Raw genomic sequence first — 12,250 nt, 5'->3', positions numbered from 1 at the left:
TTTACTTGGATCCTCCAAGTCTTTTTGAGTACACAGACTCTCCCTCTCGCTCTCTATCTCTGTTTTCTCTCCATCTCAGCACTGCTTGCTCCTGTCTCTATCATTTAGTGGCTTTTAAGCCATTTGGCGCTGTCTGTTCCTTTCCTCTCTTGGGCTTTCTGGCTTCTGACCTCTGTCCACTCAAATCACCTCTGAGCGTTAAGCAATCATTGTTAAACGTCTTCAAGGATGGTGGTCACCTGTTTTGTAACGGAAGGGACCATCGACGCCTTTGAAATCCCCAAAATAGTCGTTCTCTGTTTACATAGAGAAATACACAAAAACACGGGAAAATCTGCCAAACTGCCGTTTATCAGACCTGAAATATTATTAATTTTGCCTTTATAACTCCATCGAGTTTGCCTTTATATCGCTATCACATGTCCACTGTTGATCTATATGATCGTTGATCCAACGATTGCTATTAATTTCGGGCGGCTTATGCGTACGAAGATTACCCACCCAAAAAGGCGGTTTTCTCTAGCCATGTGTTGGCCAATGGATCGGATCGGGTGGAGCCCGTTCAATACCACTTACTGCCTAAGGCCCGCCTGAAATCCCGCTCATTACGGAACTCAAATATGTTAAAACTGCATGTATAAACCCTTTCGGGTCCATTTTATCGCTCCGTTTGCATTTCCTTTGTTTTTCGTTTATTTAACAAAAATGCTAAATACATAGAAAAAACCCTTTTACCGGACTTGAAATATTATTAAATTTCATCCATAACCCCCTCGGGTTCGGCTATCGCAAATCACATTTGTATCGGCCCCGCTACTTTGTATTGCTTCGATGCGATATTGTGATGTGATATGTCGCAATCGCATATCGCATAGTCCCTGGGCCTTTGGTAAGCGCTCCCTTGTATTTTGCCAATGCGATATTGTGAGTTAACCTGGGCCGTCGATCTGCGCGCTTGATCGATGGTCCTCGTTGACTCGCGCTGATCGTTGTCGCAACTTTCATATGGTAGCCTCCGATAGCCTCCGCTTTCCATCTTTGATTGCAATATGTCGATTGGATCTGGACCGTTGACCGGCCAGATCCTGACGGCTCCTGTGCGATGTTGCTTAAGCCTTCGTTTAACTCTGTTTTCGCCTTTTCTTCTTGTTTTTCCTTTGCGATAGTGTTTTCCACCATTTACTAATGTTTTTCCCTTGCAATAGTTTTTAAGTATATGAAGACTTAGAGGGTTTTAGGATCCATTTTGAATCATATACACACCACCTTTCCTCCATGTAAACTACGATTTATAAAATTGAGTGTTTTTCGATGGCATCGATTTGGTGGAAATCGTCTTTTATGGGGGAACACATCTCGACGACAGATCACCCACGAACATTCTATAGACTAATAGTGTTGAAAGGCATCCCAACACCATGTTTTCGAGGGTGTAAAATCAGCATATCGGCATTTACTAGGAGAATCACATGACTTGTTGCCATAACATGGTGATGCCTCGCAGATGACCACTCCGATGGCAGGTAATATTTTAAAGAAAAATTATATTTCTAGCCTATATTATAGCATCACGGAATTGATTAACCAATATTACGAAAATCGCAAAACAAAATACCTGTTCTGTATTTAGTAGGGAAAAAATGATCGCTCCTTTGACCTCTCTGAAGATGTGAATACTTACTTTAAACCATTTTAAAATTACCACGTTCCAACATTATCAGGGACAAAACAGTTTCCACATATTTGCTTTTCCCCAAAATAGGCGTCTAATCAACCCCATTGACCTTTTTAAATACGTGAATATTAACTTTGAAACCATTTGGAATATGCGTTTCAATTTTATCAGGGAAAGAACGGTGTTCACAGTTTTGTTTTTCCCCAAAATGGAGTGTAATCAGCCTCTTGATCTCTCTGAATATGTAAATATTGACTTTGAAACCATTTGAACCTGTTATGTACCATGTAGATATGTTAAAGTGTCTATAGTGCGTTTAAAATACATTCTTATAACGTGATAATCCATGAAGCTCGTCGTGAGACTTACAGCTCTAGTTGCTGTCTATGTTTTTTCTCAAGTACAGCCTTCAAAGTTTATATGAGTTGCTGTCTATGTTGTTTCTCAAGTAGAGCCTTCAAAATCTGTATAAATTTGTTTAGATTTTTTTTTTTTTGTCATTCGAGCTCGTAATATAAGTAGCGCAGTCAGGCTGACTCTTTGTAGAGCCTTCAAAATCTGTATGGATTTGTTTGTTAGATTTTTTTTTTTTTTAATCATTTGAGCTCGTAATATAAGTAGCACAGTCAGGCTGACTTTTTGTATTTGGGAAAGTGGTGCATTCCTAACTGTGCCTTTGATGATCTAGAAACGTAAACTATGGATTTAGAGTAATTGAGCCGAGGCTCATTCTACAGCCCGATATGATGTGTAACTCTGTCCGTCCGTCATCAAAGTTGAAATTTTGTTAATTTTGGCCCAAATAAAAATTAAAAAAAATTAAATAACTGTACAAAATATTTAAATAATGTCGGTTTATAAAAAAAATTGCACATGAAGAAATTGGATCCCTCTTGACTCATGTTAGATCCATATTTAAGATAGATCTATGCTGATTTTATCGGTACAATGTCATCCATGTAAGCAAAAAAACACCATTAACAAAACTCTATAAATATAAATATCCTTTCGCTTGGTCAGTGTCTATAAATGTACCCTCATTCTCAATGTTTAGATTTTTTCCAATTCAGCCCTTTAGGCATTGTACATGTTTCATGGATTAGGTGATCATTGATTTCATTTAATATTAGATCTGAATTTTAATATTTAGGTTTGGTAAAAGTTTATCTGTTCATTTTAATTGAATTCCTTAATGATTTAAAAATTTACATGCATCCATGGCATTCACGTACAATTGAAATGTTAGGGGAAGATGCACAAGAGCAACAGACCAGAAATTTTTTAGTGTTCGAAATCAGAACCTGCCTGGCATTTTCCCTTTCCGTTTGGAACATAACAAAATGGGTCTGGAAGACCTGTCTGAACATGACCATTGTGTACTCCATTTCTGAGATGAGATTTGGGTTCAGTTCTGCCATTGAAGAAGGAATTGGGACGATCTTTAATTCCAGACAGCTTGTTTGAAGTAACTACAGTGATGTTTCTGTACTGCAGTTCAGCAAATTCGTTATCTGTATTGGCATGTCCGTTAAGGGTACTTGAAATGGTGACACCTGAGGTAAAAGAATCCCACATGAAGTAGCTCTGCAATAATTTTGAATGTTTTAAAGTTAATTAAGAAGAAATGGATAACTTTAAGATGGATATATCTGACAACAATATAGAAGATATCTTCAAACCATCCTAGGTAGAAAGTTCTCAAATATATGAACAAAACTGTAGAAGACAACATCAGTTGAATGTTATTTCCGTATCATATTCCTTCCATTCATACCGTGTAAAACTGATTATCGAACCAGGTATCGCGGACCATTTTCAAAGATTCAAAGATGTATTGTGCCTCATATGTACGTTGGTTGTCCTGAAATGCTGCAAAAAACTCTTCATCTATAAGTATTGTGTTTGTAGCATCCAGTGGAACGAGTGTGATTGGCAACCCTGAATGGAAAACCTGAAAATAAATAATGCAGGAAAACAGTCAAATTTTAATTCATAATTAATCTATACTATGATTCCCAGAAAAGCACATTCAGAGTCATGAGACCTATGTAATTACAAAGGCCAAATTCGCCAAGATATTGATTCATTTGGAATATAAATTAAAATAACTCTCCTAAGGGGCTGGGTTTCTGGATGCGAAAGTTTCCATGCAAACTGCATATTTGGCCTATTCGCCTAAATTTAAATACAAAATATGAATGCAGAAGAATGATGAACATGAGATAGATCTCACTTGGTAAGTAGCACTATCAAGTTTACAACATGATTGGGGTGATTGTGAGCTATTTGGGGAGAAACAATAACCACAAACTTCTTAGCTAAGGTAGAGTTTGCTGACATGTGAAATGTTTTTGCAGAGTTCAATTATGGACCTACACAATTTGATCTTGAGGGTAAGAAGACACCAGCTGTCCAGATAAAGGGGTAGATGGTACTTTCTCAAAACAAATCACATGCTCCACCATTTCCTATAGAGGATAGATCTCCCAGAGAACTAATATATAACGTACCAATACCACAAGTGATTCTACTACCATGAATATCCTCCACTAAGTCCTGTGCTCATTCACAGTTACTGATGGTGGTTGTTAACTGTTGGCCTTCATATTATCACAGTTATGTGAGGCTTGTGTGTCCAATTAGTTATACTTCTTATACTCTTAAATAATATCTATTAGTAATCAGGCTTTACATGGGATCGATCAGCAGTCAGGCTATTATAATATTCCCAATAGGAAAATATCCTAAATGGCCAATAAATTTTGAGTTTTAATGCTCCCTTTCAGTGTGAGATTTTGTCAAACACATCACAAACATACTGCTGTAGGTGTAGTTTGTTATTCGCACTGAAAGCAATCATAAAATGGCATGCATATGGTGAAGCCAATTCCCTACCAGCAACTGATATATTCACATATAAACTCAGCCATATAGATATGCCATTTAATAAGCACCATACCATAATAAATTTTGCCTTTCGATTAAATATATTCAGTGCCAGAATATAAAGAGAAATACCATTGACTAAGGAGCTAAACAATGGACTGATATGACATAATTTAACCAATGAACATGGAGCAGAATCTGATTTTATTAGAGAAGTTCTCACTGATTTCACTTGGAAAAAGGAAGGACAGCACCTGGAAATTGCCCAAACTAATAGGGAAATCAAACTACATAATGCGGCCCCTTAATTAGCAGCTGCAGCTGCTACAGGACTGATACTCCTCTCAAACACACTGGAACAAGCTGCTACAGTGATCCAGATCTTTTACTTCAAAGATGAATACAGAATTGCATTTAAAAGAGCATTTAACCAAGTGACATAAACATATAAAAAAGCGGAATTCAAAAGCAACAATGAGATCAAAAGCACAAAAACAGCTTGATAAAGGAGTTCACCCAGTGTGGGCTACGTCTTCGGGCTGTGCTCAATGTGGGGAGGCTTCTTTCGTTAATTGACAAGGAAATCAAATTACACGCAATTACAAAATGACACCTTATACTTCCACTTCCAGGGATGGCTTAAATATATAAACCTTTGCTGAAGAAACAGGCTGCATGGTTGGATTCCTGGCCAAAAATCGTGAAAAATGACTATAACATCGACCTTGTTCAGGTTTGGTCAAAATCTGGCCCCTGGGAATCTCAAAGATTCTCTCTCGACGGTTGACTGAAGTTCGTCTGTGCAGATGACGAAATTGACTACACCACTATGTTCCTTGCGGAAAACAGAGTAAAATGAGTATAAACTTGGCCTATTTCTTCTCTAGTGAATTTTGAGGCTCTAAAGAATCTAAATATTCCCAAGGAATATTCTCAAAATATTCTCTGAACTCAGCTCTCGAAATCCGTGCCTAGGGATGCACGGTTTCGTCTTGGTGGCAGGGTTCACTTCCTTGCACGACAACAGACTAGGTTTAAGTAATATGTGGTCGCGCATTGGATATTGGTGGGGGCCATTTTCTACTATGAGACTTTTTGCCGCCATTTTAAATAAAATAATAATTTGCCACCATTTTCCTTTAAAATAATAATTTGTCTTCCTTCTCCAATAAAATATTATTTCGCCGCCATTCTCCATTAAAATAATAATTTCCGCCTTTCTCCCATAAAAATAATACTTTCCCCTTTTATTTAATATTACCAAAAATTGGCAAAACTCAATGATTAATGCATTCACAAAAATTGGGAACATTACAGTCCTCATCACCAAAAATTGCTTGTCCTTGAGCAATATCTGTAGGTTGCTGCTCCACAAGTTGGCTTAGCTAATGCTAGGGTCCCAACTGCGCCACTAAACCGCTCATTGTTGCGACGCCACCACCACCTGAATAAATCTTATGACACCACGGTCCCAAACCATCTTGATCCATGTGAAGCCTCCTTTGCTCCACTCGTCCCACAAGATAAAGTCACCAAAAGCCCTCTGCATATTGTCAATAAGTAGAGTTCCTCAACAATGTGAAATTCTAAGAAGATCCTCGAGATGCTGCCCTCCTAAGTAATTGATCTTGTGCACTTTATGAGTAGACCCCTGAAGATGCAGTCCAATCCCTGTGGAGATGAACCCTCGCCCGCATGTGCTCCCCTTGATCTCCTCCTGCTGAACATCGTGCCATATTGATGAAGTCCCCCATGTCATCAACAAATCACTAAAACCCTATGGAAGATCTGAATGATCTTCCCATGTGGAGACCAACTCATCCCTAAGGGTAGCTGAATTGCCAAGTCCCAATCCCATGCTAGTCTCAAAAGGGTGCTACCATGCTTTGTTGAGCCACTCTGACTATGATAGACTGCCCATCGTGTGCATATTGTATCCTCCTCTCTTGGAACTTGATGGTGAAATATCTGGGAAGGCCCAATTGATCCTACCTAGGCATCTCCACATTGTCAACGTCTACCCATCTACTGATAATCCCGATCCTGAGCAACAAGAGGAAAAATATGCCTTGCCATACAATGGAGGTCTTAGCGATACCCCATGTGTCAAACCCAAGTGAACTAGATCATTCTCTACCATGATTCTACTCATGACAAAATGGAGTGACCTATTAGCCAACTAGATCCCTAGATCCCATAACCAGATTTGCTGCGACATAGTCCTGACAACTACTGGAATTCGCTTGTTGCATGTCTTTGGTCCCTATATGCAATCACTATATAGACTCTACATATCATGAATCAATCTGGTGCACGCAAAACTGCCCTGCGCCTGCCATACCACACCGTGAGATCTTCTATCGTGTCTCTTGACGGCTCACCCCAATACTGCATGGAGTCTAAACATCTGCCTGTGAGAAAGGTCCACCACCCACTGTACATGATCCCATGACACGTCGAAATGTCTTGCCCAAAATGTGCCATGCATCTCCCTCTGTAGAAGGTCGGGCGAATCCCAAACCTGCGTCTGCCAACTCGTGCCTTGACCATATGCCACTGCTGGGAAGTCTCTCTCTTGGCGCACTGTTAATTTTAGGTATGTTTTATGCTTGAGGGCAATTTACTTCAATTTTCCTTATTACCCCAATATCAATATCCAGTTTAGCAATCACATCAGCATGATAGTAAAATGCAGATAAAACATAAACATAAACAGTAGAAGACAAGCCAAGACAAGAGGACACAAGATATGGCACCAGCCAGGGACAAACCCCAATGTGGGGAAACCCTTGATCAAATCTTCTTTAGTCTTCAATAGTTCAACAGAATGATAGAGATAGTACAAATATATAAATCTGAGATTTTATGACAGTAGTAGGAAAGTCTTGACCAGAGAAGTCAATGCTGGTCAAACATGACAGAATCTTCCTCTAAAGATCATTCATATGGTACCAACGAGAATCAGGATGTTCAAGAAGCTAAGCCAATCATGGTTTGACCCAAAACATCTCCTAGAACTTTGATGTCTTCTTGTTGCACTAGTTGTCACTGCTTCATGAAATAAGACATAGTAAAAAATAGTTTTGTTGTTGTCATCATGATGATTGGTTAGGGCACCAAGCACTATTGTAACAGTCCTCCAACAGTCATAAAACAACCTTTAATCTCTGCGGAATTACCTCACAGGACAACTCTTTGGTTATCATGTTGATTTGGGCATATATAAGCCCTCAAACTCTCCTACGCGATCCTAGATTGTGGTGTTATGGCCTACGGCCTAACACACAATCTTCCTGTAGCTTCCAGGAAGCATAATCTTTATTCCTTGCCCCTGCAACGATACCCCCATAGATCTGATCTTAAGCTCCTCTAACTCGGCCCTCTTACAAGAAGAAAACAACCTCACGCACTAACAAAATGATGCCTAAACAATACCTTAACCCATGCCTAGGAACAACCTTCATTTACGTTGTCAACAAAATTATTCTTGCTGCGTTAGGGCTCCTTTTGTTGCGGCTTCGGGTCAGTCAATGGCCGTGTATTATGGCTACTCAGATCTGCTGCTAAGTTTTCTTTTGTTGTGGCTTGGAGTCTTTCCATAGCTGCATATTGGGCCTCCATTGACTGCGGCTTTAGGCCTCTCTTCACTGCGTCTTAGGTCTCTCTCTTGACTGCGTCTTATGTGTCTCCCTTGACTGCACATTAGGCCTTCTTCTTGCTATGGATTAAGCCTCTCTTAACTGTAGTTAGGGCCTCCTTTAGTCAATGGATTAGGGCCTCCTTTACACAACGATCAGTCAATGGCTGCATATTATGGCTACTCAGATCTGCTGCTAAGTCTTCTTTTGCTGTGGCTTAGAGTCTTTCGTTAGCTGTGTATTAGCCCTCCATTCACTGCGGCTTTAGGCCTCTCTTGACTAAATCTTAGGTCTCTCTCTTGACTGCATCTTAGGTGTCTCCCTTGACTACGTATTAGGCCTTCTCCTTGCTGTGGATTAGGCCTCTCTTAACTGCAGTTAGGGCCTCCTTTAGTCAACAGATTAGGGCCTCTTTTAGACAACGGTCAGTTAATGGCTACGTATTATGGCTACTCGATCTGCTGCTAAGTCTTCTTTTATTGTGGTTTAGGGTCTTTCCTTAGCTGCGTATTAGGCCTCCAGTGACTGCGGCTTTAGGCCTCTCTTGATTGCATCTTAGGTCTCTCTCTTGACTGTGCCTTAGGTGTCTCCCTTGACTGCGTATTAGGCCTTCTCCTTGTCGTGGATTAGGCCTCTCTTAATTGCAGTTAGGGCCTCCTTTAGTTAGAAGATTAGGGCCTCCTTTAGACAGCAGATTAGGGCTTCTTTAGACTACGTATTAAATCTCCTCTTGACCGCTAATAGGTCTCCTTTTAACAATGGCCAAACCTCCTCACAAGACTGCTGTTAGGGCTCTCCTTCAACTGCGGCTAGACTTCATTATGACAGTGGCTAGATTCAAGGTCTCCCTCTTGACCTCTCTTTCCACCAAAACCAAACGAGTGGAGAGAGATCATGAGAGATGTGTGTGCCTCAAATGACTTGAGGTCTCTTTTATTTATAATGCAACATTGAGGTTGAGCTAGGGTCATTTGGTTGCTTGCCAACCTTGACAATTTGTCAAATAATACAAATAAATTCATATCTCCGTAAATACATGTCGGAATCGGATGATCTTTAGATCAATCCTACACCTCTCGGAGAGAGGAATCCAAGAAAAATATTTGCTACCATAAATAAGATGACCCACATGGAGTTTGGCCCTTTGCCAATTTTAACACTCCCTCTAAGCTAGGGAGAACTCCATCTACCAATCCCTCTGTCAATTGGTACTATCTCTGCCATCAATGCACTACTCTGCACTACTCTGCTCTATTCTACTGAACTATGAAGAAGAAGAAGTGATCAAGAATGTATCATACCATTCTCTACTGACCCGAAGTCAGTCCTAGATAAAAGAGAGTGTTTCATACGACTCTTACTAATCCGAAATCAATTCCAAATAGAGAGAGTGTCTCATACTACTCTTACTGACCCGAAGCCAGTTCCAATTGATCCCAGATCAATATCATCCTAGCATAGGGAGTACAATAGTACACAATGCATCTATCGGTAGTACTATGGTCCCTATCCTCATTTCCCTACTCATTGGCCAGATGAGAGGTACTTCCCATGAGTCTGAGACTGCATCGATAGGATGTCTTTGCAAGAGAAGGATGAATCACTCATCTTGCCTACATGTTGCCATGGGGTATCCCCGGGGAAGGCTGAACCACTCACCTTGTACACAACAAATCACTAGGGGAAGGCTAAACCACTCGCCCTATGATTGTGCCTCAACAAGAGAATGATGAACCACTCATCCTAGCTACATAGAAAACCACTAGGGGAAGGTTGAACCACTCACCCTATGGTTGCTCATTGCTCCATGAAGTACCCCATGCCCCTCGGAGCTCCCAAAGCTCAATGTCCATATCATACAGAACCCTTAGGAGAGGGTCTCTCCACGACTCCTAGTCGTTCTTGGAAAGTCAAGAATCTGACCTTCCCCGGGGGCTTCGTCAGAATGTCGACGACTTACCCATCAGTTCCAATGTGATGGAGCCTTATTGCTCCTCGCTGTACCATATCCCAGATAAAGTGGTACCTAATGTCTATATGCTTGGAGTGATCATGAAACACAAGATTATTTGATAATCGGATCCCACTATGGTTGTCACAGAGGATCATGGTGGTATCCAGCACGTGTCTAAACAACTCACTGAAAAAGCTTCCCAACCATATAGCTTTACATGAGGCCACACTTGCAGCTATGTATCAGCCTCAGCGGTGCTCAAAGAAACCGACTTTTGTTTCCTGCTCATCCAGGATATCGAGGCAAAACCCAAAGAGAAACAACACCTAGAAGTGCTCTTGCGATCCCTCACACTCCCTGCCCAATCAGCATCAGAATAACCATGTAGTCCCTCATCTTCGGTAGTGTATCTCAGTACATGAGTGATTGTGCCCCTAAGATACCTCAGAAGATTCTTAGCACCAATCCAATGTGTGTGATGAGACTCAGCCATATATTGGCTCGACATGCTAACTACAAAACATATATCTGGACGAGAGTTCACCAAGAACATCAATGCTACTATGAGTTGACGAAACTCAGAGGCATTTCCCAATTCAGGTCCGACAGCACTACCACAAAACTTCTTAAAGTTAAGCTCCATCGGGGTAGTCACAGGGTTGCAGTCCACCATTCCAAATTCGGAATACAACTCCCTCTTACGTTTGTAAATGAGAGGGTCTACACCTGTCAGAAAGAGGTCGTCCACATAAAGCGCTAGTATGAGAGGTCTATCATATTCAACCTTAAAGTAAAGGTTTAGATCGACTTCACTCCTAGTGAACCTCAGCTTCATCATATTGCTATCAATCCTCTCATACCAAGCCTGGGGTGCTTGCTTCAAACCATAGAGACCTTTCTTCAAACTGCATATATGAGATTCCTAGTTATGAACGTCAAATCCCTCGGGTTGTTCCACATCTGTGGTCTTGCTATTACTTGTAAGTTTTTCCTTGGTACATCCCAAATGTATACCTTCATGCTCTCCTTTGAACTCGAGCATCCCTGTCACCATTTATCTCTGAAGATGGACAAACCTCCGGTGCCATAGTTCGATTGTAGAGATGTGTCACAAGACATGGTCCCCAATGGACTTCCTGCAACTTGATACAAAGTGCCAACCCTGAACCCAAGAGTAAAATCATATTTAAAATTCCTTTTCCAAACACGTCCCTTTCCATCGATGAATGCCACCTTTCCATCGATGAATGCCACCTTGTAGCCTTCGTCTTCCATTGTCGAAATGGACAGCGAGTTCTTCCTGAGATCAGGTATAGAACTTCTTGTAAATGAATCGCGTTACCCTGATTCAATTGAAGGGTAAGATTCCCTATACCCTTTATAGGATAGGTGGCATCGTCTCTAAGAATAATCTCCAAGTTTGTTTCCTTCTCTATCAGATTAGAGAGCGCTTCCTTGTATTCAATGAAGTTCCTTGAAGCACCACTATCAATAAGCCAATTTCCCAAGCGTCCTGAGGAGAGGTAGTGGAGAGGGCTGATATAAGATAATACTCCTTTTGCTTATCATAAACAACATTTGATTCTTCATACGTAGAGTTCCTTGTTTTCTTGGAGGGTCGACCATTTCCTTGATGTCCCACATTCCTTTTTACTTTGCCATTGTCCCTGTCATTCCTTCGATCATTGTTGTTGAAGTTGCCCCTGGAATGATTGTGATCATCATCATGTGATGTGTCCCTTCTATTTAGACACTCCCTTGCATAGTGGCCAAACTTATTGCAAGTAAAGCATCTGCCTTTCCTTCCACCCTTTGATCCGGGCTTTCCATTGAAATGACCTTTAGACCCTGCATTGTTTCTCCTTTTGGCATGAGCGGAGAAGGTAGTAGGGTTGCCTCTATTAGATGGCATTTCTTGCTCCACTATTCTTGTTTCTTCCTGAATGCATCTTGACATCAATTCTTCAAATCCTAGAATTTGATCAGTATTGAGAATAATGGTTCTAAATATATATACCACTCGGGTGGGAGCCCTCCAAGAGTAGTGATAGTAAGTTCCCTGTCAAATATGATTTCTCCAATCAATAGAAGCTCGTT

At 40.8% G+C, this 12,250-nt stretch overlaps 1 protein-coding gene across 4 annotated transcripts in view; it reads right to left on the bottom strand.

Annotated features, from left to right (window-relative positions):
• The window catches only part of LOC149255168 (nucleoside hydrolase 3-like), a 369,934-nt gene that overhangs the window by 244,195 nt on the left and 113,489 nt on the right, over positions 1–12,250 (bottom strand). For all 4 annotated transcript variants that reach the window (XM_089460372.1, XM_089460371.1, XM_089460374.1 and 1 more), the window contains 2 exons: positions 3,450–3,626; positions 2,981–3,259 (listed from right to left, as the gene is read on the bottom strand). In XM_089460372.1, coding sequence (XP_089316498.1) covers positions 2,981–3,259; positions 3,450–3,626 — 456 coding nt within the window. The remainder of the gene's footprint in view (positions 1–2,980; positions 3,260–3,449; positions 3,627–12,250) is intronic.

This window comes from Pinus tabuliformis, chromosome 7 (assembly GCF_031772625.1).
Source record: "Pinus tabuliformis cultivar Carrire ecotype Pingquan chromosome 7, CPIR1, whole genome shotgun sequence".
In the NCBI taxonomy this organism is placed as follows: Eukaryota; Viridiplantae; Streptophyta; class Pinopsida; order Pinales; family Pinaceae; genus Pinus; species Pinus tabuliformis.
Note: the sequence above shows the minus strand (reverse complement) of the source record. Positions and strands in the feature narration are given on the sequence as shown.